The sequence below is a fragment of the Cetorhinus maximus genome, chromosome 2 (genome assembly GCF_964194155.1).
Source record: "Cetorhinus maximus chromosome 2, sCetMax3.hap1.1, whole genome shotgun sequence".
Classification (NCBI taxonomy): Eukaryota; Metazoa; Chordata; class Chondrichthyes; order Lamniformes; family Cetorhinidae; genus Cetorhinus; species Cetorhinus maximus.
The window spans coordinates 1,700,638-1,728,137 of record NC_135880.1 but is presented as its reverse complement, the minus strand read 5'-3'; the positions used below and the strand labels follow the sequence as shown (position 1 = coordinate 1,728,137).

Here is a 27,500-nt window from a genome sequence, read left to right as displayed (position 1 = left end):
GGGGTGGTTCCTTGGCGCTGGGGGGGTGTTGGGGTTTTGGGGTGAGGGTGTTGGGGGTTTGGGGGTGGGGGTGGTTCACTGGTTGGGGGGGTGTTGGGGGTTTGAGGGTTTGGGGGTGGGTGTGTTGGGGGTGGGGGTGGGGGTGTTGGGAGTTTGGGAGTGGGGGTGTTGGGGGTTTGGGGGTGGGGGTGTTGGGAGTTTGGGGGTGGGGGTGTTGGGGGTGGGGGTGGGGGTGTTGGGAGTTTGGGAGTGGGGGTGTTGGGGGTTTGGGGGTGGGGGTGTTGGGAGTTTGGGGGTGGGGGTGTTGGGGGTTGGGGTGGGGGTGTTGGGGGTTTGGGGGTGGGGGTGGGGTGGGGTTGGTTCCCTGCCTGGTGGGGGTGGGGTTTGCTGTCCCGGGGACCTGGGCACTGGGGGGAGTTGCTGCTGGCGTCTCTCTGGGTGACTGTGACGGTCAATGTGTTGACAGTGCGGGTGTGGGCCGAACAGGAACATTCATCACAGTCGATTACCTGCTGAAGATGGCGGAGGAGGAAGGGAAGATCAATGTGTTCCAGTGTGTGGAGAAGCTGCGGACCAAGCGTTCGAACATGGTGCAGACCCAGGTGAGAGAGCCCGAGCCCCCAGTGAAACACAAAACCAGGGGGAAGGCCCCTAGGCTCAGTGACCGGCTCCATTCGTATTGATGATAAATTCGGCCTAGTCTGGCGAGTAATAATCCTGTAGCTGACTGGAGCATCCTTACAGGAAACTGGAATGTCCGTGTGTTCACGGTATTGTTAATGACTATTGTTGGAGTCTTCAGTGTTGTAAAATGTGTGCAGCTTGTTAGATCTGATGAAGAAATTCTGACTCTTGTACAGTTCAACAGTGAGTGTTTATAGTTACTTTTAACTATATCTGTATATAAGGTCTACGCTCGAACCTGCCTCTGTGATTACTTCTCCGCAAGGCTGCCCTCTAGGCTCAGATCATGTGCTCCTTTCCAACACACTGTGGGCCGTACTGTAACCATACACATGTTAACCCTTTCTATATCAGACACTTATACTATACCCCCCCTCCAAGTCTTTATCCAACATATTTACCGTTCATAACAAAAACAGAATTACCTGGAAAAACTCAGCAGGTCTGGCAGCATCGGCGGAGAAGAAATCAGTCAACGTTTCGAGTCTTCATGACCCTTCGGCAGAACTGAGTATAGTTAGGAGAAAGGTGAAATATAAGCTGGTCTAAGGTGGGGGGCGGGGGGAGAGAGAAGTTGAGGGTGGGGTGATTGTGGAGATAAGCAAGCAGTGATAGGAGCAGATAATCAAAAGATGTCACAGACAAAAGGATCAAAGAGGTGTTGAAGGTGGTGATATTATCTAAGAAAAGTGCTAATTAAGAATGGAAGGCAGGATACTCAAGGTACAACTCTAGTGGGGGTGGGGTGGAAAGACTAACAAAGTTTTAGTTTTAGATTTAAAAATAATGGAAATAGGTGGGAAAAGAAGAATCTATATAAATTATTGGAAAAAAAGGGAGGGGGGAGAAACGGGGTGGGGATGGGGGGAGGGGGAGTTTAAGATCTAAAGTTGTTGAATTCAATATTCAGCCCGGAAGGCTGTAAAGTGCCTAGTCGGAAGATGAGGTGCTGTTCCTCCAGTTTGCGCTGGGCTTCACTGGAACAATGCAGCAAGCCAAGGACAGACATGTGGGCAAGAGAACAGGGTGGAGTGTTAAAATGGCAAGCGACAGGGAGGTTTGGGTCTTTCTTGCGGACAGACTGCAGGTGTTCCGCAAAACGGTCGCCCAGTTTGCGTTTGGTCTCTCCAATGTAGAGGAGTCCGCATTGGGAGCAACGAATGCAGTAGACTAAGTTAGGGGAAATGCAAGTGAAATGCTGCTTCACTTGAAAGGAGTGTTTGGGCCCTTGGACGGTGAGGAGAGAGGAAGTGAAGGGGCAGGTGTTGCATCTTCTGCGTGGGCATGGGGAGGTGCCATACCTCCCACACCCTCAACTTCTCTCTCCCCCCACCCCCCCCCCACCTTAAACCAGCTTATATTTCACCCCTCTCCTAACTACGCTTCAGTTCTGCCGAAGGGCCATGAAGGCTCGAAACGTTAACTGATTTCTTCTCTGCCGATGCTGCCACACCTGCTGAGTTTTTCCAGGTAATTCTGTTTTTGTTTTGGATTTCCAGCATCCGCAGTAGCTTTTAGCTTTTGGTTTTTATATTTACCATTCATTCCTGTTTTCCCAACATATTTATATTATTTCCACTACCCCTTTTCCCCACTCAAGTCTCTGTATTTGCATGTTCAGTTGAGGCTTTATAATTCTTCCAGGTCTTGTCTTTACAACAGTTCACCTTCCAAACCCACGACCACTCCCATCTAGAAGGACAAGGGCAGCAGATAGATGGGAACACCACCAACTGGAATTTCCCCTCCAAGTCACTCACCATCCTGACTTGGAAATATATCGCCGTTCCTTCACTGTCGCTGGGTCAAAACCCTGGAACTCCCTCCCTAACAGCACTGTGGGTGTACCTACACCACATGGACTGCAGCGGTTCAAGAAGGCAGCTCATCACCACCTTCTCAAGGGCAGCTCGGGATGGGGAATAAATGCTGGCCCAGTCAGTGAAGCCCACATCCTGTGAATGAATTTAAAAGCTGTTGGAGGAGTGGTAGGCTCTGTTGTGCTGGGTAAACCTTGTTGAATAGGAGATTGTTTTGGATGTGTTGCTCTGGTGTTTGGTTGGTTGATCTTAATTCTCTTTTTTCCTTCTTTGGAGTTGGACCAATCCTTCTCAACTTCCCATCTGGTGCTATCAATGGTCATTGGTTTAGCCTGTTCCTGACATTGGGAACAGATTCGCAGCTTGTCTATATTGCTCATTCAGAATTTCTTCCTAGCTGAGGTTTACCGTGATGCAGGTTGGGATGAAAGATGACTCTTCCTCTTGACTTATCAACGTGCTCACCTTTGCAGGTTATCTTTCTGTGCCACAATGTTCTCACTGGTTTGTTCCCTTGCCTCACTGAGGTTGGTGTGATCGGTGGATGGCTGCTTCTCTGTTCCAGCATGGTCTGGCTAGCAGTTGTACTGGCCGGAGGCTGCAGCGTCTGTGTCCTGATGTCTCGAGGTATCTTCCTGCCAAGATGTCAGAGCTGAAGGTTAAAGCTCTTCTTGCTGCTGTCTTCCACTCGAGTCGCCATGGTAACTATCTGAGTGGTCGGCTGGTCTGACCAATGAGGAGATTCTGGCACCTGTAAAGAAAATGGACAAACCGGCTCTGTAAAGAGTGAAGAGAGTTCGGAGCTGAAGTCCCGGTCGAGAATATCTTTTCTGTTGGGCACTCAGGGACTTGCAGTTCTGTGTAATTGATGACAGAGGCTGTTCTGACGTCTTCTGCTATTTTAGGAAGGTTCCGGGCAACACAGGCATCTCTGCTCAGAAGAGAAAAAGACTGGTTACAGGTGATGTTCTTAATCTTAAAGAGTTGTTTTCCACCAGACCTTAACGGTTCCACAATGATGCCTATAACCAGAAGATGGATTCCTCCAGGCAGCCATAGAGGGATGTGTCTGTCACTCACAACCAGCTCTGTCAGCCACCGCTCCTTGTCCTGAGAGGACAATAACACTGACCCCGTGTCCAGTTTAAAGCTTGTGAGCTGACCATTCACTGAGAACGAAAAACCCTGACCTTTGACCTCACCTAAGAAGTATTGTTGTGTTTCCTCTCGGTGTGGTACATCAACCTTGGGAATCGTTCTGGGATCATTGGCGCATCTGGTTGTGTTAGCTTTGTATAGCTTCCCAAAGTGTCCAATGTGGTTAGAATTAAAGCACTGTGCAGAGACTGCTGCTCATTGATCACGCCTGTGGGGTCACTTAGCTCCACAGGGCTGGCATGGTCACTAGCGAGCGGTTAGGGTATTGCTACCCTTGGCCTGGAGTGTGTCTCTACTCCTCTGCTGGACAGCGGGGGTTGCACTGTACAATGGCTTATTTTCACACCTTCTGATGGATCGGTGCTATAAATAGATTTTGGATTGCCTGACAATCTGAATAGCCTTTTCTTAGCCTGAAGCACGTCGGAGGGTGCATCATTTGCCACTCCAACAACAATTCTGTCCCTGATTAGCTCTGATTTCAGGTCCTCATAGTCACAGCCTTCTGCCATTTTGTATAGCTCATTAATGAAGGAGTCAACAGGTTCTCTTGGCTGTTGGACACATTTGTTAAACTTTGATCTTTCAAGGATCTTGTTCCTGCTCAGATTAAATTTGTGTCAAATGATTTTAAAACTTCATCAAATTTTGCTGAGGATTCATTGACTCCTTGTCTAGCTATGGTATCATCAGCTATTGAACCCATTGAATAACACAGCCTGTTAACCTGTTCAGCTTCTGATTTCCCTTTCATAAATCTATGTTGACCCTGCCCAATCCTATCATTATTTTCTAAGTGTCCTGTTATCACATCCTTTATTCTAGATTTTAGCATTTTCCCGACAACTAATGTCAGGCTAACAAGTCTGTAATTCCCCGTCTTCTCTCTCCCTCCTTTCTTAAATAGTTGGGTCACATTTGCCACTTTCCAATCTGCAGGAACCATTCCAGAGTTTGTAGAATTTTGAAAAATGACCATCAATACATCTTCTATCTCCCCAGCCGCCTCTTTCAACACTCTGGGATGGAGATCATCAGATCCAGGGGATTTAACTACTTCAAGTCTCATTCATTTCTCAAGTAGCTTTATTTAACTAATATTAATATCTTGCAGTTCCTTGTTTACACTAGTCCCTTGATTCTCCATTATTTCAGGGAGCTTTTTAATGTTTTCTCCTGTAAAGACAGACACAAAGTATTTGTTTAGTTTATCTGCCATTTCCTTATTCCCTATTATAAATTCCCCTGACTCTTCCTGTAATGGACCCACATGTGTTTTTGCTAATCTTTTCCTTTTTACATACCTATAAAAGCTTTCACAGTCCATTTTTATGTTTCTTGCCAGTTTACTGTCATATTCTATTTTCCATTTCTTAATCTTTTTCTTGGTCCTCCTTTGCAGATTCTAAAATACTCCAAATCCTCAGGCTTACCACTTTTTGGCAACTTTATATGCCCGTTCCTTTGATCTAAGATAATCCTTGATTTCTTTCAAGGATTTTTTGATAATTTTTTTGACAATTTCTGTTGTAAACTATGCAGTAGTTTTTTAAATGTTAGCCATTCCTACCTACCGTTATTTAGCATAGTTTCTCAATCCACCATTGCCAATTTGCCCCTCATACCTTCATAGTTTCTTTGTTTAGACTTAAGACCCTGGTTTTTGAGTGAACTACATCACTTTCAAACTTACTGTAAAATTCTATATTATGGTCACCATTTCCTAAATGCTCCTTTACAACAAGTTTATTAACCAGCCTTTTTTCATTGCACAATACTGGATTTAAAATAGCCCATTCCCAGTTGGTTCCTCAATGTACTGCATGAAATCCTCTTGCATACATTCCAAGAATTCATTCTCCATAATATTAGTACTAATTAGGTTTGTCCAGTCTATATGTGGATTGAAATCCACATCCCTCTTGTTTCGAACCCACCCAGGATTACAGGTATCTCCGGGACAACAGTAGCTTTTAGCTTTTTGTTGAAATCCCCCATGATTACTGTATTACCCTTTTGACATGCACCTCTAGTTTCCTGATTTATACTGTGATTTACATTACCACTGCTGTTTGGTGACCTATAAACAACTCCCACCAATGTTTTCTGCCCTTTGCTGTTTCTTAGTTCTACCCAAATTGACTCTATGGCTGGAATGTTTCATCCTTGCTGGTGTCGGGTGATCTGGCGGGTGTGAGTGGACAATGTGCAGGAAGGCCAAGAATCGGTTTTATGCTGTCATGAAACCGGTTTGTGATTGTCCGCTCCACCCGTCAATGGAGGGCCACCTTTCCCACTGTGGGAACATCACTTTGATACATCTGCATCTAATTATAAACCCTGCTTGCTGGAGTCACCCCCCCTACATCAAATTTGTCAACCACGCCTGCAGGAAAGCATTTCGGCCCAGAACACATCTGGACAAGCATGACGTGCAGAAGTCAGGACTTACCCTCAGGACCTTGCTCAGATCACGGACATCTGAGGAGCAGAAGATGCAGGAGCCCAACAGCCACCAGGCCCTGGAGGGACACCTGCATCACCTGCTGGCTGGATTCTCATGGACACGGCTCCACCACGAAGCAGCTCAGGAAGGTGGGAGGTCACCGTTGAGGGTTTGCTTCGGGACATCAGTGCCTTGGCCAGTCAAACCTATACCTTCCTCTCCACTCCCTCGTAAGCTGGCTGTGTACAGCTGAACTGCTAGTCAGGCGGGCAGGGGGAAACGCAGTGGGAGGACTCGTGAAGCCTGTCAATGAAGCTGAAAGACACCATTACACTTTATTCAGTGAAAGTGAATATATTTTCAGATTATAAAGTGACAAACTGCGTTCACCTGTGCAACCACTTGTGATCAGAATTTCTTAACTTTTCGAGGCCGACCATTTCTTCTAGGTGCTGCCCTGACATCTGCAGCAGGGGTGGAGACAGCCTGTGCACTGGTCGGCCCTGTTGCCTCTGATGACTTCAGCGTATGTCCTGTGGAGAGTCGGGGCCTAGAGGGCCCCAGCTTGCTTTGGCTGTCCTCCTGTGGGCCAGCTCCCTCTACAGTGACAGAGGACGAGGTTGAGGGGGTCACAGGCAAAGGGGACATGGAGGGAGAGGACAGCCTCTGAGATTCCTGAGTGGATGACCCAGGCCTGTCCAGCTGCTGCTCCTCCTCCCTTCGGGTGCCTGAGGGCCCCAGCCTGACTCCTTGAGGGGAAGGAGCACCTGGAGGGACATCGAGGTGCCCTGTTTCCCTCTCGTGTTGCCATTGCAGGAACTCACCCATGACTACCACAATGGAGTGCAGGTCTGCACACATCTCCACGTTCTGCTGGACCATCCGCCATTCTCCCCATGGGGACCTCCATACGTGCATGTGTGGGCACCACTTCATCAGAGAGCAGCCAGGCGCACTTCTCCCACTTGTGTGTCACTCTGTTGAGGGCTTCCAACAGCTCTGTGTGATGTTCCCTCACCTCACAGATTCCTCTTCCCCAGCAGCCCTCCGAGTGCCGGGGAGCTCGGCTGAACCTGCCTCCCCCTGCTGTTGACACGTGTCCGTGTGGTGACCACCAGATTGTGAACCCGAGCCTGCTCTAGATCTAGGTCACCCCGAGGTGTGTGTCTCTGCGCTGGTGGAGAGTGTGAGTAAGCGCTGTGCCGGGTCACCCAGGCTGTTTATTTCCAGCTCTTCAATGGAGGAGGTGTCCTCTTGGCTGGAGGTGAGGACCTGGATGGAGTTGAGGGACTGGCTGGCTGAGGATGTCACAGGCAGAGCTCCCTGTGAACCAAAGTAGGGATAATGAGTGCCTGGCAGCAGAGTCAGGAGCAGGAGAGAGAGAGACACTCCCAGTTGTGTTGAGAGAGGGATGATGTGGTGCAGGATCCTCGTGAGGGTGTTCACTGCCGACCTCACCATCACCACAGGCACAGTCCATGTCCTCACCAGTCAGCGCAATGGCCACTCCTCAAAGTGAGTGAGGGGTCTAATGTGGGCCACTCCACCCCCGGTCTGGGACCTCTCCCTGTTGTTGTGAACCAGCTTCTCCTGCATGAAAACAGATGGAGAGAGTGTGAGTAGGACACATGGTGCTGCCTGGAATGTTTGTGTGGTGAGCGGCACCATGGACGGGATGAGGATACAAGCTCCAGAGAATATGAGCCTGATGGAGATGTGAGGGTGTGTGTGAGGGTTAGTGGTGTTGTCCCTTGCAGTGTGAGATCCCTGTGGATGTGTGATGGGTTTGTGAGTGTGAGAGTTGAGAGTGGTGAGAAGAGTGACTCACCCTGGCAGAACAGATGAGACCATTAATCCTCTTCCTGCACTGGCTGTCCTGTCTCGCAGGGCGTTGGTGCTGACCACCACGGCCACCGTCTCCCATGCTGGATTGGTGACCTTGTTTACTGGCCTTCACTCAGAGTGAGGGCTAGATAACATCGCGGTGGGGCCTCCGCTGCATCCAGTGGGTGCTCGAGGGAGGTATCACTAAAACTGGGGGCAGCACCTTTCCTCCCTCTGGCAGCCACCAGTTCCCAGCAGCTCCCTGTCCCTTGAAGAGTGATCGCTCTGTGCAGGAGTGGCCTTTAACTATGGCTCCTGGTTTACTGACGGCCTGAGGTGATGGCGGGGCGGACACATCAGAGGATACCCCAGCAACCCGGCGAGTTTCCCAGGAATACATAGTGAATGAGGTGGGGACCAGACGATATGGTGTGAAAAGCCGCCATTGTAGCTGACGGATAAAACATCCTTTGTCCCAGCCTCTACTGTACTTAGTGCAAATCTGGGATGATTCTGCCCGTATGTCTTGACCTTTAGAACTAAGGTCATGTCTCACTACAGTACTAATACCCTCTTTAATTAACAGAGCTACTCCACCACCTTTTCCCAGCTTCCTGAATATCACGTACCCTTGGATATTCAGGCCCCAGCTTTGGTTTCCTGTAGCCGGGTCTATGGAGTGACCATCAGATCCTACGTATGAATTTCTATCTGAGCTGACAATTCATCTGTTTGATTGTAAATCCTGTGGGCATTCACATACAGAGCCCTTAATTCAGTATTTTTTCACTGTTTTTGTAAACTCTAGTCTTATCAACTGGCACACTCTTAAGTTTACAATCACTGTCAAAGCCTGGTCATCATTACCGTTATTGTTACCTTGAGCTATTGCTGTTCTAAGTCCGTTCCGATGGTCCAGCCAGCAGTACAGTCCCCACATTCCCCAGTACTGGTGCCAGTGCCCCACGACCCTGAACCCACTTCTCGCACACCCAGTCTCTGAGCCACACACTCATCTCTCGAATCTTATGTGTCTTCTGCCAATTTGCACATGGCTCAGATAATAATCCAGAAATTAATACATTTGAGGCTCCCGTTTTTAATTTGGTGCCGAGCTCCTCATACTCTCTACACAGAACCTCTTTCCTAGTTCCACCTATGTCATTGGTACCTACATGGACCACAACCACTGGATCCTCCCCTTCTCACTGCAAGTTCCTCTCCAGCCCTGAGCAGATGTCCTGAACCCTGGCACAGGGCAGGCAACACAGCCGTCTGGACTCTTGCTCTCAGGCTGCAGAGAACAGTGTCTATCCCCCTGACTATAGTTTCCCCTACTACCATTGCATTCCTTTTATCTACCCCTCCACTCAACTTGACTGACTCCCTGCACCATAGCGCCGTGGTCAGCCTGATCATCCACACTGCAGATCCTCAAGTCCATACAAGCTGCAAGAACCTCAGACTTGTTGCTCAATTGCAAGGGCTGAGCCTCCTCCATTCCCACCTTCTCGATCGCCTTTCCTACCTGTCTGCCAGTCACACCCTCCTCCACCTGACCACTGACCAAAGCAGACAACTCTAACCTAAGGCCTGCCTTCTGGAACAAATAGTCCAGGTAACGTTCCACCCCCTCCCCCGATGTGTTACAATGTCTGCAGATCGGCCTCCAGCCCATTAACTCTGAGCCAAAGCTTCTTAAATTGCAGACATTTACTGTAGATGTGGTTACCACGGATTGCAGTGGCAATCGGGAGCTCCTACGTGCTGCAGCCATGACACGTCACCCATCCCGCCACCTTTATTGTGTTAATTAAATTTATTTTTCTTAATTAATTTATAGTTCCCTTTCACCTAACTCCATCACTCACCAAGCTCCCAGCTTCAACACTCTGTGCACTCAGAGGGTAATGAATGTCTGGAACTCTCTACCCCAGAGAGTTGTGGAGGCTAGATCACTGAAAGTATTTAAAGAGGAGGTAGATAGATTTTTGAAATATCGGGGAGTAGAGGGTGATGAGGAGCTGGCACGAAAGAGGAGTTGAGGCCTGGGGCAGATCAGCCATGATCTTATTGAATGGCGGGGGCAGGCTTGAGGGGCCGAATGGCCTACTCCTGCCCCTATTTCTTGTTCAGGCAGCACTCGGAGAGCCCTGTATTTATACACATTGTAAAACAATGATGAGTCAGTTCTGCTGAATCTCAGAAACTAGTTTAAACCAGCTACTTAATTACCTCGCCACAGTTGCTCCCAGAGAGCTTGTATATCCCTGTTTAAGCCTGGAAGAAACTTAACTTACCTCTGAACTTAAACACTAACTTTTAGTTAATTGCTAAATGTAAACAAAAACTAGACTTTCAAGAAAAATTACCCCTTAAGTTCCCCTCACTCCCAAAACCCCAGCGTCAACACCCTGTGCACTCAGGCAGCACTCAGTGCAGACCAAGTGATCTTACATCACTTCACCAAGATGATGTGTCTCTTTTACAAATTCGTGTTAACCCTATACACTACAGAAAGCTAGCTGGTTAAATATTTTATGCTAACCAGATCGAGTTGTTCATTGTCTGATCCTGTATCCCACCTTATCCCTTATCACTTATTCCTCAGCCCTACGCAGGGCAGACCCCAGCTCTGGACAACATTTTAAAATTCATTCACGGGATGTGGGCTTCACTGGCTGGACCAGTATTTATTGCCCATCCCTAGTTGCCCTTGAGAAGCCTTCTTGAACCGCTACAGTCAGGGTGACCCAGTGTCTTGGATTTTCCACGATCATCCCATAACCAGGCAGGCCTTCCGGCATGTGTTTTACCCCAGATTTCTGTGCAGTGACCCCCTCCCTCTCCTTCCAACCCCACCCCCACCCTGACAGGCTCTCCGCCATGTTAAAGTCTTTCACCCAGAGTTGGTCACCCTGGCTGTAATCCCACTCTCTCTCTCTGTCCCAGGTCTGACCCACTCTCCCTCTCTCTTTTTGTCCCAGGACCAGTATAAGTTTATTTATCTCGTGCTGTTGGAGGCTCTGACATTTGGTGACACCTCGATCTCACTGAAGGAGATTGGACAATGTAGGAAGATCATGGCTGAAGAGGATTGGCGTACCCGCAGTAACGGTTACAGCAAGGAGTTTGAGGTACTGGTGTGTCCTGAGTTTTTTGCAGTTTTGTTGGTAATATTTGTTTTCTGATCAGAGCGAGGGAGATTGTGTTCTCTTGGAGAAGAGAAGGACAGAGTGATTGGAATACGAGTATTCTGTAATTGAGGTTTATTGGCTAGTGGTGAGTTTCAGTGAGTATAGGAAGCAGCACATATTCCCTGTTTTAATCTCATTAGTGATCTCGTACAGGGGCTGGGGAACAGGGACCTGTCAACAAGCGAAAATTCCCATCCTTTCCACAGAACGTTCAGGAGGATAATTACAGGGCAGCCTGTAGGCTCAGAAATAACCAGCGCTGGGGCTTTGCAAGGATTTCATTGGTCAGGAGTTTCTACAGATTTGGGAGTTCTCTGTGGAATGGGGACAGGAGAACCGCGGGAATGTTACTGGATCCATAACCTTGGACAAATGAATCAGCGACAGGAGTTCAAACCCCTCCACACATTGTTGCAAAAACTTATCTGCTTCACACATCGGGAAACCTGCCGTCCTTCCCTGGTCTGGCCTACACCTGACTGCAGACCCACAGCAACGGGACTGCCTCTGAAATGGCCCAGCAAAACACTCATTGTTTCTCTGATGCAGGAAACTTTAAAGCAGAGGCCATTCAGCCTCTTGTGTCTGTGCTGGTCCACAAAGAGGTACCAAGTCTAACCCACCCCCACTCCATGATCTATAACCCTGCCAGTTACACATTGTGAGTACACATCCAGTTATCTTTTAAATGTGATGGGGGTTTCTGCATCGACCACCCTTTCAGGCAGTGAGTTAGGGTACAATTCTACAGGGGGTGCAGGAGCAGAGGGACCTGGGTGTATCTGTGCATAAATCATTGAACGTGGCAGGACAGGTTGAGAGCGCGATTAATAAAGCATAAGTTACCTGGGCTTTATTAATAGGGGCATAGAGTACAAGAGCAAGGAGGTTATGTTAAACTTGTATAAAATACTGGTTCAGCCTCAGCTGGAGTATTGTGTCCAGCTCTGGGCACCGCACTTTAGGACGGATGTGAAGGCGATGGAGAGAGGGCAGAAAAGTTTCATGAGAATGGTTCCAGGGATGAGGAACTTCAGTTATGAAGTTAGATTGGAGAAGTTGGGACTGTTTCTCTTGGAGAAGAGAAGGTTGAGAGGAGATTTGATTGAATTTTTAAAAATCATGAGGGGTCTGGACAGGGTAGATAGGGAGAAACTGTTCCCATTGGTGGAGGGATCGAGAACCAGAGGGCACAGATTTAAAGTAATTGGCAAAAGAAGCAATGGAGACATGAGGAAAAACATTTCCACACAGAGAGAGGTTAGGATCTGGAATGCTCTGCCTGAGAGTGTAGGGGAGGCCAGGTCAGTTGAAGCTTGTAAAGGGAACTGGATCATTGTGTGAAAAGAAAAGCGTTTGCAGGGTTACGGGGAGGAGGGAGGGGAATAGGACTCGTAAGTTGCTCTTGTTGAGAGCCTGCAGGGGCACAATGGGCTGAAAGGCCTCCTTCTGTGCTGTAACCATTTTGTGATGCTATAAATCTATGAAACCGGACGGTCCACCCGGCATTGACTGAGGCACCGGAAACGACAACGGCATCTCAGCCCTGTCAACCCTGCAAAGTCCTCCTTACTAACATCTGGGGGCTAGTGCCAAAATTGGGAGAGCCGTCTCATAGTCTAGTCAAGCAACAGCCTGACATAGTCATCCTCACAGAATCATACCTTACAGATCATGTCCCAGACACCACCATCACCATCCCTGGGTATGTCCTGTCCCACAGACAGGACAGACCCAGCAGAGGTGACAGCACAGTGGTATACAGTCAGGAGGGAGTTACCCTGGGACTCCTCAACATCAACTCTGGACCCCATGAAGCCTCATGGCATCAGGTCAAACATGGGCAAGGAAACCTCCTGCTGATTACCACGTACCGCCCTCCCTCAGCTGATGAATCAGTGCTTCCTCCATGTTGAACATCACTTGGAGGAAGCACTGAGGGTGGCGAGGGCACAGAATGTACTCTGGGTGGGGGAATTCAACGTCCATCACCAAGAGTGGCTCGGTAGCACCACTACAGACTGAGCTGGCCGAGTCCTAAAGGACATAGCTGCTAGACTGGGTCTGTGGCAGGTGGTGAGGGAACCAACAAGAGGGAAAAACATACTTGACCTCATCCTCACCAACCTGCCTGCCACAGATACATCTGTCCATGACAGTATTGGTAGGAGTGACCACTGCACTGTCATTGTGGAGATGAAGTCCCACCTTCACATTGAGGATACCCTCCATTATGTTGTGTGGCACTACCACTGTGCTAAATGGGATAGATTTCGAACAGATCTAGCAACTCCAGACTGGGCATCCATGAGGCGCTGTGGGCCATCAGCAGCAGCAGAATTGTACTCGAACACAATCTGTAACCTCATGGCCCAGCATATCCCCCACTCTACCATTACCATCAAGCCAGGGAATCAACCCTGGTTCAATGAAGAGTGCAGGTGGGCATGTCAGGAGCAGCACCTTAAAATGAGATGTCAACTTGGTAAAGCTATAACACAGGACTACTCACGTGCCAAACAGCATAAGCAGCAAGTGATAGGCAGGGCTAAGCGATCCCACAATCAATGGATCAGATCTAAGCTCTGTAGTCCTGCCACATCCAGTCGTGATTGGTGGTGGACAATTAAACAACTCACTGGAGGAGGAGGCTCCATAGATATCCCCATCCTCAATGATGTGGTGAATAGAAATAAGCCAGAAACACAGGTAAACCAGCAACAGTGCCTGGAGAGTTGCCACCTCCTTCAACATGAAGCAAACTATAAACTGGATGACAGGGACAGTATCAGGTTCTAGAAACAGCTTAGACTGAAAATGGTGCAGCACAGAAGGCAGAGCCATTTGGCCCATCGTGTCTGTGCTGGCTCTTTGAAAGAGTGATTCAGTTAGTCCCACTCCCCCTGCTCTTTCTCCACAGTCCCACACATCTTTCTTTTCAAATGTTCATCCAATTTCCTTTTGAAAGTTGCTATTGAACCTGCTTCCACCGCCCTTTCAGGCAGCACCTTCCAGATCACAGCAACTCGCTGCTTATATAAATGTCTCCTAATCTCAGCTCTGGTCCTTTTGACAATCACCTTAAATCTATGCCACCTGGTTAATAGCGCAGGATATAGATAGTGAACAGCTCCATTAATCAGAGTCTTTACCAACCACCAGTTCTCTGATCTAGAAAGTTACTCAGGACAGGGAAGAGTCGTTTATTACAACAGAAGCACCAGAACTAATTCCCAGAGACAGGGAAGACTATGGAAATGGGAGAGAGTGCTTGAAAATGGCAAAGACAAAGCCATTTGCTTCTGTGTTTCTGGATAGGACGGCTCCAGGAGCTGAGAAAGAGGTGAGCACAGGGCTAGGGGCTAAGAGAATGTCCATCCCAAGGGAATAACAAATGCTAGAGTGGAGCAAGGTGAGCAACCAGAAGGTGATTAGTCAAGTCCAACTGGTGCAGAGCCTGAGGAACATTGGACGGTCTCTGGAAGGTCAATGATACCCAGGTCATGACCCTGAGGACACCCCATCAATCAAATAGCTGGGAAAGCAAAATAGGGGCAGTTTTAAACTAACAGAATAATCATATCGGGATGTCAAAATTAGCACAGGGTTTAGGTGGCTGGATAACTGATAGAGGTGATGTTGTCAATTAAAATAAGGAAATGGCAGGACCTGTTGAATAGTAACTTTGTTAAGAGTATTTACAGCAGACGAAAAGGTCAGCATGCCAGACAGCCCGAACAAACAGATATTAAATCCTGCACAGGAACTCACCAAAATTACTGTGAGCAAAATAAGAGTAATAAAGAAAATACCAGCACTGAAGGCTGACAAGTCCCAAAGATAAAATGTTTCCAGCCTGATGTTTTAAAGGAAGTAGGTGAGAAGATTACAGATGCTCCAACTGTAATCTTCCAAAGTTCCCTCCCTTTGGGAACCATTCATTAGATTGAGAAATTACCCACATCATTTCACAAGAGAGGAAAGCGGAAATTGAGGAAGTCTTTCCACTGGAAAAAGCAGGGTGAGGGTCCAGCATTGGTGACAACAGAAGGTGAAACATCAGGAGAGAACAGGCCAGGCCAGACAAGGACTGGATAGGCAGACAACATCGGACACTGGACAGAGAAAGGAATGATAGCAACATACAGAATTGCAGATTCATACAGCCCCTTGTGGATTATGGCTAATTATGGATGGATGGTGAGAGAGAAACCGGGAATTATCAACCAGTTAACCCAATGCCTGTAGTCAGGAAATTACTGGAGTCTGTGATTAAGAATGGAATAAGCGATCACCTTGAAAATATTCATCTGACCAAAGAGAATCAACATGGATTTGTAAAGGGTTGGTCAAACCGATTGAATTTTTTGAAGAAATTACTAAAATAGCGGACAAGAAACTGTCTAAGAACGTTATTTTACACAGATTTCCAGAGGGCGTTTGATAAATTTCCTCATAAGAGATGGTTAGTTGAAGTTGAAGCTCATGGAATTGAACAAAGAACAAAGAAAAGTACAGCACAGGAACAGGCCCTTCAGCCCTCCAAGCCTGCGCCCATCATATGGCCTGTCAACTAAAACATTTTGCACTTCCGGTGTCCGTATCCCTCTATTCCCATCCTATTCATGTATTTGTCAAGTTGCCTCTTAAACACCACTATCGTACCTGCTTCTACCACCTCCTCTGGCAGCGAATTCCAGACACTCACTACCCTCTGCGTAAAAAACTTGCCCCGCACATCTCCTCTATAGTTTTCTCCTCTCACCTTAAATCTATGTCCCCTAGTAATTGACTCTTCCACCCTGGGAAAAAGCTTCTGACTATCTACTCTGTCCATGCCACTCATAATTTTGTAAACTTCTATCAAGTCACCCCTCAATCTCCGTCGCTCTAGTGAGAACAATCCGAGTTTCTCCAACCTCTCCTCATAGCTAATAACCTCCAGACCAGGCAGCATCCTGATAAACCTCCTCTGCACCCTCTCCAACGCCTCCATATCCTTCTGGTAATGTGGTGACCAGAATTGCATGCAATATTCCAAGTGTGGCCTAACCAAGGTTCTATACAGCTGCAGCATGACTTCCCAGCTTTTATACTCAATACCCCTGCTGATGAAGGCAAGCATGCCATATGCCTTCCTGACTACCTTATCTACCTGTGTTGCCACTTTCAGTGACCTGTGGACCTGTACACCCAGATCCCTCTGCCTGTCGATGCACTTAAGGGTTCTGCCATTTACTGTATAATTCCTGCCTGTTTTAGACCTTCCAAAATGTATTACCTCGCATTTGTCCGGATTAAACTCCATCTGCCATTTCTCCGCCCAAGTCTACAACCGATCTATATCCCGTTGTGTCCTTTGACAATCCTCTTCACTATCTGCAACTCCTCCAACCTTAGTGTCGTCTGCAAACTTACTAATTAGCCCAGTTACATTTTCCTCCAAATCATTTATATATACTGCAAACAGCAAAGGTCCCAGCACTGATCCCTGCGGAACTCCACTAGTCACAGCTCTCCATTCAGAAAAGCACCCTTCTACTGCTACCCTCTGTCTTCTATGACCAAGCCAATTCTGTATCCATCTTGCCAGCTCACCTCTGATCCCATGTGACTTTACCTTCTGTACCAGTCTGCCATGAGGGACCTTGTCAAAGGCCTTACTGAAATCCATGTATATAACATCCACTGCCCTTCCATCGTCAATCATCTTTGCCACTTCCTCGAAAAACTCGATCAAGTTAGTGAGACACGACCTCCCCTTCACAAAACCATGCTGCCTCTCACTAATACGCCCATTTGCTTCCAAATGGTAGTAAATCCTGTCACAAAGAATCTTCTCCAATAATTTCCCTACCACTGACGTAAGGCTCACCGGCCTGTAATTTCCTGGATTATCCCTGCTACCCTTCTTAAACAATGGAACAACATTGGCCATTCTCCAGTCCTCTGGGACCTCACCCGTAGCCAGTGAGGATACAAAGATTTCTGTCAAGGCCCCAGCAATCTCCTCCCTTGCCTCCCTCAGTACTCTGGGGTAGATCCCATCTGGCCCTGGGGACTTATCCACCTTAATATTCTTCAAGAAGCCTAACACCTCCTCTTTTTTGATCTCAACATGATCCAGGCTGTCTACACACACTTCCCTAGACAAATCTGCTGCTAAGTCCTCCTCTTTGGTGAATACTGATGAGAAGTATTCATTTAGTATCTCTCCCATTTCTTCTGGCTCCACACACAGATTCCCACCTCTGTCCCTGAGTGGGCCTACCCTTTCCCTGGCTACCCTCTTGCTTTTTACATATATATAAAAGGCCTTGGGATTTTCCTTAATCCTGGTTGCCAGTGACTTTTCATGACCCCTTTTAGCCCTCCTGACTCCTTGCTTAAGTTTCTTCCTACTTTCTTTATATTCTCCACGGGCTTCATCTGTTCCCAGCCTTCTAGCCCTTACGAATGTTTCCCTTTTCTTTTTGACTAATCTCACAATATCCTTCGTTATCCAAGGTTCCTGAAACTTGCCATTCTTATCCTTCATCCTAGCAGGAACATGCCGGTCCTGAATTCTTATCAACTGACGTTTGAAAGCCCCCCCACATGTCAGTTGTTGATTTGCCCTCAAACATCCGCCTCCAGTCTGGATTCCTCAGTTCCTGCCCAATATTGTTATAATTAGCCTTCCCCCAATTAAGCACCTTAACCCGAGGACTCCTGTTATCCTTATCCACCAGTACCTTGAAACTTACTGAATTATGGTCACTTTTCCCGAAATGCTCCCCTACTGAAACTTCGACCACCTGGCCGGGTTCATTCCCTAATACCAGGTCCAGTATTGCCCCTTCCCTAGTTGGACTATCTACATATTGTCTCAGGAAGCGCTCCTGGATGCACCTTACAAATTCTGCACCATCCAAACCCCTAGCCCTAAGTGATTCCCAGTCAATATAGGGAAAGTTAAAATCACCCACCACAACAACCCTATTGCTTTTACATCTTTCCAAAATCTGCCTACATAACTGTACCTCAATCTCCTGCTGGCAATTGGGAGGCCTATAGTAAACCCCCAACATTGTGACTGCACCCTTCCTGTTCCGGAGCACTACCCATATTGCCTTGCTGCATGAGCCCACCGAGGTGTCCTCCTGTCGTACAGCTGTGATATATGAAGACGAATGATTGACCGGGTGAGGGAGCTGGGTAGGCAACAGGAGACAGGGAGTAGGGATAATGGGCAGGTACTCTCAATGCAGAGTGTGTCTCCTGGTGTCCCACAGGAACCTGTGTTGGGGATTCAGCTGTTCACTGCATTTATTAATGACTTAGGAGATGGAATAGAAAACTACATCTGCTAATTTGCTGGTGACACAGAGATAGTCAGCACTGAAAATGGAAACATAAAATTACAGAGATATTGAGAGATTAAGTGAATGAGCAAAACTGTGACAAATGGATTTCAAAGTCGGCAAATGTGAGGTCAGCCACTTTGGACTTAAAAAGGATAAAACTGGACACTTTCTAAATGGTGAAAGGTCAGGAACAGTGAAGATCCAATGAGACTTGTCGGGCCAGGGTCACAAATCATTAAAATGTCAGGAAAGGTACAGAAAATAATCAGAGATACGAATGGAAATCTGATCTTTATCTCCAGGGGGCGAGAATACAAGGGGAGAGAAGACATGCCTCAGCTGTACAAAGCCCTGTTAGACCCACACCTGGAGTTACTGGGAGCAGCTCTGGGCCCCACACTTTAGGAAGGAGATATTGATCTTGACGACCACATGTTGTCACCATCTAAGAGTATGAGAGTGTCTGATTATGCACCCTGTCCTGTCTGCTCTGGATGTTTGCCTGTCTATAGGAGGATTCACTCCCTCACTCCCTCTCCCTCTCTCCACACAATTGATGCTCTTTTGTTATTTTGTTCTCTAGACCCTGGAGACGTTCTGTCAACTCTTCCAGTTCCACCATCACAGAGAAGCTCTGAAGATCTGCAACCAAATTAAAAACAGGTTCCCAAATATTCTTCCAGGTACGAACCCCATAGACAGTCCTGATCAGTCAGTCAGTCTCTCCCTCTCCCTCTCTCTTCTTTTCTCCCTCTCTCTTCTTCCCTCCCTCTCTGTCTGTCCCTCTCTCTCTCTCTCTCTCTCTGTGTCTGTGTATCTCTGTCCCCCTCTCTCTCTCTCGCTCTGTGTCTCTGTCTCTCTCTCTCTCTCTCTCTCTGTCTCACTCTCTGTGTCTCTGACTCTCTCTCTCTGTCTCACTCTCTGTGTCTCTGTCTCTCTCTCTCACTCACTCTCCCTCTTTCTCTGTATCTGTCTTTGTGTCCCTGTCTCTCTCTCTGTGTGTCTCTCTCTCTGCCTCTCTGTGTGTATCTCCCTCTCTCTCTCTCTCTGTGTGTCTCTGTCTCCCTCTCTCTGTGTCTCTGTCTCTGTCTCCCTTTCTCTGTGTCTCTGCCTCTGACTATCTCTCTCTCTGTCTCTCTTTCTCTCTCTCTCTCTCTGTCTCTCTCTCTCACTCTCTGTTAAGTCAGAGACATGGTTGCAGGATAACCTAGACTGGGACCTAAATATTGAAGGGTCTTTGACATTTCAGAACAATAGGAAGTTGGGAAAAGGTGTTGGGGTAGTTCTGTTATTTATAAAATAATAAAGAGGGAGAAAGCAGAGTACGAGAGAAAGCTAACTAGTAATATGAAAGTAAATTGTCAGAGTTTCTACAAGTATTTAAATAGGAAAAGAGTGACTAAAGCTCATGTTGGTCCCTCTAGAGGGTGAGTCTGGGGAATTAATTGTGGAAATCAAGGAAATGGCGGAGGCATTAAATGGGTATTTTGTGTCTGTCTTCACTGTAGAGGACTTAGAAAACTTCCCAAAGATACTCGAAAATCAAGAGGTGAGCAGGAAGGGGGAACTTACAACAATCACCATAACCCGGGAAAAGGTGCTGGGAAAACTATTAGACCTAAAGGCTGACAGGTCCCAGGATTGGATGGGAAAAGGTGCTGGGAAAACTATTAGACCTAAAGGCTGACAGGTCCCAGGATTGGATGGCTTGTACCTGAGGCTGGGAAAAGAAGTGGCTGCAGAGACAGTAGAGACATTGATTATAATCTTACAAAATTCCTTCGATTCTGGAAAGGTTCCAGCTAATTGGAAAACAGTAAATGTAACACCTTTATTCAAGGAAGGAGGGAGACAGGAAGCAGAAAAGTACAGGCCAGTTGGTCTAACATCTGCCATAGGGAAATTGCTCGAATCCACGATTAAGGAAGTTATAGAGGATACTTAGAAAATCATAATGGGATCAGGCAGAGTCAACATGGTTTTGTGAAAGGGAAATTGTATTAAATTAATTTATTGGAGTTTTTTGTGAAAGTATCAAGCAAGGTGGATAAAGGGGAACCTGTAGATGTGATGTATTTGGATTTCCAGAAGGCATTTGATAAAGTGCCACATCAGAAGTTACTACATAAGACTGGAACTCATGGTGTAGGGGGTAATATATTAACATGGATAAAGGATTGGTCAGCTAACAGGAAGTAGTGAGTAGAGATAAATGGGTCTTTATCGGATAGGCAAACTGTCACTAGTGGAGAGCCACAGGGATCAGTGCTGCACCCTCAACTATTTACAATCTACACCAATGATTTGGATGAAGAGACCAAACGTATGGTAGCTGAATTTGCTGATGACACCAAGGGCAGAATCGTTCCAGATTTGCACTCAGTGCAGTAGCTGGTGGGAAAAAGAGCCTTTTACCCACTAGCCACAATGCCGGCTTTGCACTCTGTATCGTCCCAACCTGCCTCATTGATCATGCATTCCCAGGGAACAGGCAGCTTCCGCTTTGCCCGCCACGCAGTCATCTCACCACCCAGGTGACTCTGGGAGTGTCCAGCCCATCCGACTCCCTCTTCCTGTGACCCCAGCAGCTCCAGTTCCACAGGCCGAGGAGGGTGACACTGCCACACAGCAGGACCCCGACAGCAGGCCGGGACCCTCCAGGTCTCAGCCTTCCAGAGTACGCCCGCCAAAGTCATCACAGACAGGGCGTCACAGTCAGCAGGCTGCCTCCACCTCCACTGTGGATGTCCCGGGAGCACCAAGACACAGCGGCAGGGTTAGGAAAGTTAGGTCAAAGTAATTGCACAGCCTGGGTACGGATGTTAATCACTTGTACAGACTGTTCACTATTGTCAATAAACTCCCAACAATGTCTCCCTGCCTGAGGCTCCTTGTTCTGATGAGCAGTGTTCGTGTCACTCAGATGTGAAACCTTTCTGCACAGGATAAAGGGAGATGTCTCAGTCCAGGGCCTCTTCCCTGTGTCTGTGCAGCCTTCAGACCACAGTGATGGTCTAGCCTCACACTCCCTGGACACATTACTGATGTCTGCACCTCGACGGTGCTGGTCATTGCTGCCAGGATGTAGTGGGCAGGCGCCACAGAGTTCTCTCATTCTCTCTGTGTGGCTCTCAGCACCATTAAGGTGGGGCTGGCCCCCATCTCACCAGCATCTGTGACCAGTGATGCTGTGCACCAGCTTCTGAAGGGCTGAGGTGCTGAAGGTGGACACAGCATCAGATGCATCTAAAGTTTCATGGCTGCGTCTCTGAGATGGCCCTGATCATGGAGCGTAAGGGAGCTACCCTCGGCCAGACAGGAGTCAGACATTCTCAGAGGCTATGTGAAGATCTATGGAGTCTCCTCACTGCATGTTGTCATCATCCTCCATGAATCAGGCAGCTATGAGGGCCTCTGAGTGCGCCTGCCTCGTCTGGCCAGTGCGAGGGCCTCATCCTCATCATCATCGCCTTCGAGGACCCCCTCACCCTCATCCCCGTCAGCGTCCTCCTCATCGGAGGAGACCTCCAGCTCCTCCATCTCCTCCTCAGCCAGCTCCTCTCCCTGTTGCAGCACCAGGTTGTAAAGGGTGCAGCAGACGACGATGATGTGTGATACCCTCTGTGGACTGTATTGCAGGCTCCACCAGACCGGTCCAGACACCGGAACCTCACCTTCAGCATCCCGATGGTCTGTTCCACCAAGCTGTGAGATGCTGTATGAGCCTCATTATCCCATCGCTCTGCTGCAGTCTGAGGCTGCCACACGGGTGTCATCAGCCACGGCCTCTGTGGGTAGCCCTTGTCCCCAAGGAGACAACCCTGCTGCCTCTGTGGACCCTGGAAGACTGCAGGGATCTGCGAGTGACTCAGGATGTAGGCGTCGTGCACACACCCTGGAAGCCGTGCACATACCTGGAGGATGTGTTTCTGGTGGTCACACACCAGCTGCATGTTCAGTGAGTGGAAGCCCTTGTGGTTGATGAAGTTCACTGAGTGTAGCGATGGAGACCTGAGTGCCACATGAGTGCAGTCAATCTCACCCTGCACCTGTGGGAATCCCGAGATCAGGGCGAATCCAATGGCCCTTGTATCCTGGCTGTCCCGGTCCCGGGCGAAATGCACAAAGTTGTTGCCATGGAGACGGTGACATCCGTGACCTCATGGATACATTTGTGGGAGGTGGATTGTGAAATCCCACAGAGGTCACCTGTGGAGCCCTGAAAGGAGCCACTGGCATAGAAATTGATCACCGTGGTCACTTTCACAGCCACTGGCAGTGGATGCCCCCCATGTCCCCTTGGGGCCAAGTCCTGCAGATGTGATCCCCCAGTTCCCTAGACATGCGCAGTTTTCAGCGATACTGGTTCTCGGTCATCTGCAGAATGAAAGACGACATCTATAGACCCTGGGTGTGGCGAGGTGCTGACCAGCGAGGGCTCACTGTGGCTCTTGGACAGCGTGTGCAGGAGCCCCAGCTGCCCCATCTTCCTGAGGATGATGTTCCTCCCTCTGCCCAGCCAGACACCTCCATCACTCTCTTCTCCATCGTCTCTGCTCCCTGTAAACCATGAGACATATATGGCTAGTTCACCAGGCTCCATGTTTCTGATGTCCTCCTCCTGCGGGATGATAGAGAGAGGCGTGTGGGTTAACATGGGTGGTACTAAGAACCTCTCTTGTGTAAGTCTGAAGGCCCCTGAATGCATCCTGGAGAGTGCTGGTCACCACTTGGATGGTCAGAGTTTAATGCGCTGCATGGCTGCCCAAAACCCCACCCACCTCCGCCCCACTCCACCTGACCGATTGGCAGCAGCTTTGCCCATTGGACTGCAGGCTGTGCTCTCAGCTCGGGCACAGGCATTCCCCTAACCCGCACTGCAAGGCTGCCCTGTTAGCTTGGACCATGGGGGAGACTGGTCCAAACCGGGATAGTGACATTGCAATGGGGCTGTGAGCACCTCCACCAGTGACTGCCCCATGGCCAGATTTCGCGAGGAGATTGTACAACGTGTCCAGTCGTCCAACTGTTGTGCAGTGGATTAAAATGCTCATGAGTTTGCAGTCTGTGCCGGGGGTGCTGGGAGGTGTGGAGGTGAAAAGCTCTGGAACATTTGGTGACGCTTTGATGCCTCTGTGCTGCTTGAGTGGGCAGAGAAGCTGGAGGCCCAACTCCAATCATATCAATGTGGCTGTGCCTGAACTGTCTCAGCTACAGAGGAATGGTCGCTTTATACAAGGTTTCCCTGATGGTCACTTCTCTCGCTCCCAGGATCTGCTGATTCACTACCATCAGACAGTGCTGCCCTTTCCCTCACCCCCAACATGCCCCAACCACAGGGCAGTCCCTATCCCGGCACCCACCGCGCTGTCAACCAACCAGGAAAAAGCGTCTAGTCTGTGCCCTCACCGGAACGTGCGGTGCCTCAACCTTGAGGTCCAACAGGCGACCCTCGCATGCTCTGCGCAAAGTTACTGTGCACTCACCCCCTCTCTCTCTCTCCTTTCACTCTCTCACCCTCCCTCTCTTCACTCCTCCCCAGTCCCTCTCTCCCTCTCTCCACCACCCCGCACCCAGCCTCTCCCTCCTGGTCCTCTCTCTCTCTCTCTCTTTTTTAATCTCTCTCTCTGGGGCCTACATTTTCACAGAGTCGTAGAGACTCCATGGTGTATCCAAAATGGTTCTGTGAACCCAGATCCGGAAATCCCACCCCAATTTCTGACAGATCCTGTTTTTGACAGTCAGGGAAAGGGGGATGGATGTAACTCACACATGAGAAACCATGGTGCTGAGTTCAAACAGGCCCCGTTTTCCCTGTAGCAAGGGCCTTATCCTCAAGTGTGGGAGTTACGAATTTTTAGAGGAGACATAAATGTTTCTAGACGGCAGATAAGGTCTGTGGAACTGTCAAACTGTCGAGTTATTTAAATCCCTGCCCTTTAAAAGTTGAATAAATAACAGCCAATTTGTGTCTGTGTTTTGAAAAAAATGTTTGCAATTTCAATAGACGTTTGCTGACACAACATTAAGGGTTATCAATATAGGGTTATTGCTGCTTGACTGCTTCCACAGCTTATCTTTATCACAGTGGGGGATGGTAAGTTCACAGTCTGATTGACAGCTCAAAGAGGTTATTAAAGGATTATCTGTCTTTGATGTGGGATTATGAATACATGTATTTGTTGCATAAGAAATTAAGTACCTCAGGGGATTTAAATGTATTGAATGAGCTTTTATCAATGACAGTGTTAATATAATATATATATTAAAAAAGAGAGAGCGAGAAGTCTGTAATAGATACTTAGAACTTATTTTACTTCACCTCAGCACGGCTCCTGAGGTCTTCCCTGGGTGGATACTGGGTGAATTGGCAAATGGAGAGAGTGTAAAGGGAAAAAGGTGGTGGGTGGTGATGCATGAATTGGCATGAGTAAGTACCGAGCTGCTCAAATCCCGCAAAGGGAAACTTGAAACAGCTTCCAAAACGGTTTTTGCAATTTGTATGGTATGAGGAGCATTACTGAAATCAGGGAATGATGTCCCCAACTACGTGTGATGGTTTTATAGTAAAGTAAACATTTATTAAATTAATAAAGGAAAAAACACAATTACATTTAAACACAAGGATGGCTTCACACAGTAAACATTACTTTCAAACAGCTCCACAAGATCTTAACTTAACTACACTCAGAGCTAACCTCCCCCTTTTCTGTTCAGCAACTAGCCTTATAGATTTTAAAGCCTATGGAATTCCAGTAATATTAACACACAGAGACCTTCCTTTGGGGGTCCCTCTCAGGCAGCAACTGAGTTTTCAGGTCTGGTCTTGATCACAGTGTCTTCTGTGATGACATGAAGCTATTAATATATATAATATTTTGGAAAATATTTTTCTTTTAAAATAGAGCTTTAGTCTGTGGGTGTGTCTTAATTGGATTAAAGCCAGCTAGTCTGGGTGTTTTGATATGTACTAGCTTTGATATGTAAGGGAGATAGCGTGCATTTGTATTTTTTAAATAGAGCATTCAAGAAGTGGGGTGAAAACTTAACACTTATCTAACAGATACCAAGCTATATGTTTATATTACTAATAAAATTGGTATTATGAAAGGGGTTCAAAGAGGTTGATGAGACAATGAGAATTTGAATTCAATCAGTGCTGGTAGGTATAACTTCAGTAGTTTTCGGGTGTGCAGGGCAGAGGCAATGTGAGATCAAAAGGCAGCTGCAAACCTCCAACTGGCTCCACAGTGAAAAGAACCTCATTTTGAATTAATAAGGTGAAGATACTTTGCCTGGTGTCTGGTTAAGCCTATAGGCTGAATTTTCCCCCCATTAAGGGGGAAGTCGAATGGCTGGCCCGCACAGGCACGCTTCCGATTGGCGCCCCCAATCGGGGGCATGGCGCCATTTCACGTGGGCGGGCCATTAAGGTCCACCCAGCGTGACGTCCGGCGGGAAGCATTATGTGCTCCCTGTGTGGGCAGGGGGGAATCCCAAAATCGAGAGTACGCTCTTTCGAAAGTGCGCACTCATCTCCCTGAGGCTAAGTGCAGCCTCAGGGAGATCGGCTGTAAATGTCAAAAAGATAAAAATAGAAAAATAAAATTTCCCTAACATGCTCCCTCATGTCACAATGTCACATGAGTTGGGACATGTCCATAATTTTCACAAAAACTTTATTAAAACTCTTTTAAAAGCTGCATGAAACCACATCCCGCCGGTAGATGAGGTTTCATGTCTTTTCTATTCCCCGCCGGGGCTCCTGGCCGACCCACTGACCTTAACGTTGGATGTGCAGGTCCTTTAATTGGTTAAATGATCCTGTCAGTGGCCTCAATTGGCCATTGACATGTCGGCGGGCCCACAGCTGATTTCGCTGTGCCCCCACCTTCCTGAAAATTTCAATGGGGCGGGATGAAATCGGGGGTTCCGCCCGACATCACCGCGCATCATTTTACACGTCAGTGAGTGTGCCCTGCCCCCGCTCACCGACACATAAAACCCTGCCCTATGGGTTCCTGTTGCCTTAACAGAGATTAGTTTGGGAATTTGTTAAAAGTTATGATAGTAGTAATTTGTAGCCATGTGTATATATAGTTTAACCTGTGTAAATTAATAAAATGCTTCAGTTAGTTTAATGTAAAATGTCAAGAACTGGTGGTGTGATCCTTGAATTTAGAGTTGCATTTCAAACATAACACTTAAAAATTATAGGTTATGACAGTTGTTTAAAGTTTCCCTCTGGGATTTTAAATAACTCCACTTTACCAACTGCATCGGTCATAACATTGGAGTTCTGATCAGCTATCCTGCTGTCTTCTGGGAGATCTAAGCAGCTACCCCCTCACATAAGCTTCAGTATTTCTTTAAATGCATTCCTTCCCTTTGCTCTCTCTATTGTTTCAAGCCTTTCTTCCCAGAATTTATTAAATTGTTCTTTACTTTAGCTCTTTGACTTGGAAAAGCAAACTGACCATATCTTTACCTCACTTCCTTATACCTTCTTACAACCTGCATATATCCCCCTTTGAACTAAAACAAGTCAATTCAAACTATTCCTGTTATTGCTTTATGTAAAACTCTGATTGAAGTTCCTCTTGGTTCATTAACATATCAAAACCACTTCTTACTGTTGACTTTAGACCCTTGCCGTCACTCTAGCTCTTAATCCAGTTACAGCCTGACTTCCAGTACATAAGAAAATATGCCAGGGTTATTACCAGAAGAAAAATATTACAATTTCTTGTTTTCTTGACAGCATCAAGTTCACATTGAGGCTATAAGGGGCTATTGGGGGTGGGTGAGGGACATGGGTTGGCATGAGTTGGTATGGGTGGGGGATAGGGAGTAGGTGAGGGTTGAGGTGGTGTGTGGTGTGAGGGGTGCAGCCTGGAGGGTGTAATATTTAACAACACAACTAGGTCAGAGTCCCAGAGGACTGAGCTGTGTCTTTTAACCAGCTCCCCTCGGCACTCAGAGCCCATGTGGCTGTCTCCGACTGCATCCAGGGCCTATGGACCTG

At 47.7% G+C, this 27,500-nt stretch overlaps 1 protein-coding gene across 1 annotated transcript in view; it reads left to right on the top strand.

The window, feature by feature from the left end:
* The window catches only part of LOC144691737 (receptor-type tyrosine-protein phosphatase mu-like), a 106,656-nt gene that overhangs the window by 383 nt on the left and 78,773 nt on the right, over positions 1-27,500 (top strand). The window contains exons 2-4 of the mRNA XM_078560150.1: positions 467-602; positions 10,920-11,069; positions 19,059-19,158. Of these exons, the coding sequence (XP_078416276.1) occupies positions 467-602; positions 10,920-11,069; positions 19,059-19,158 (386 nt within the window). The remainder of the gene's footprint in view (positions 1-466; positions 603-10,919; positions 11,070-19,058; positions 19,159-27,500) is intronic.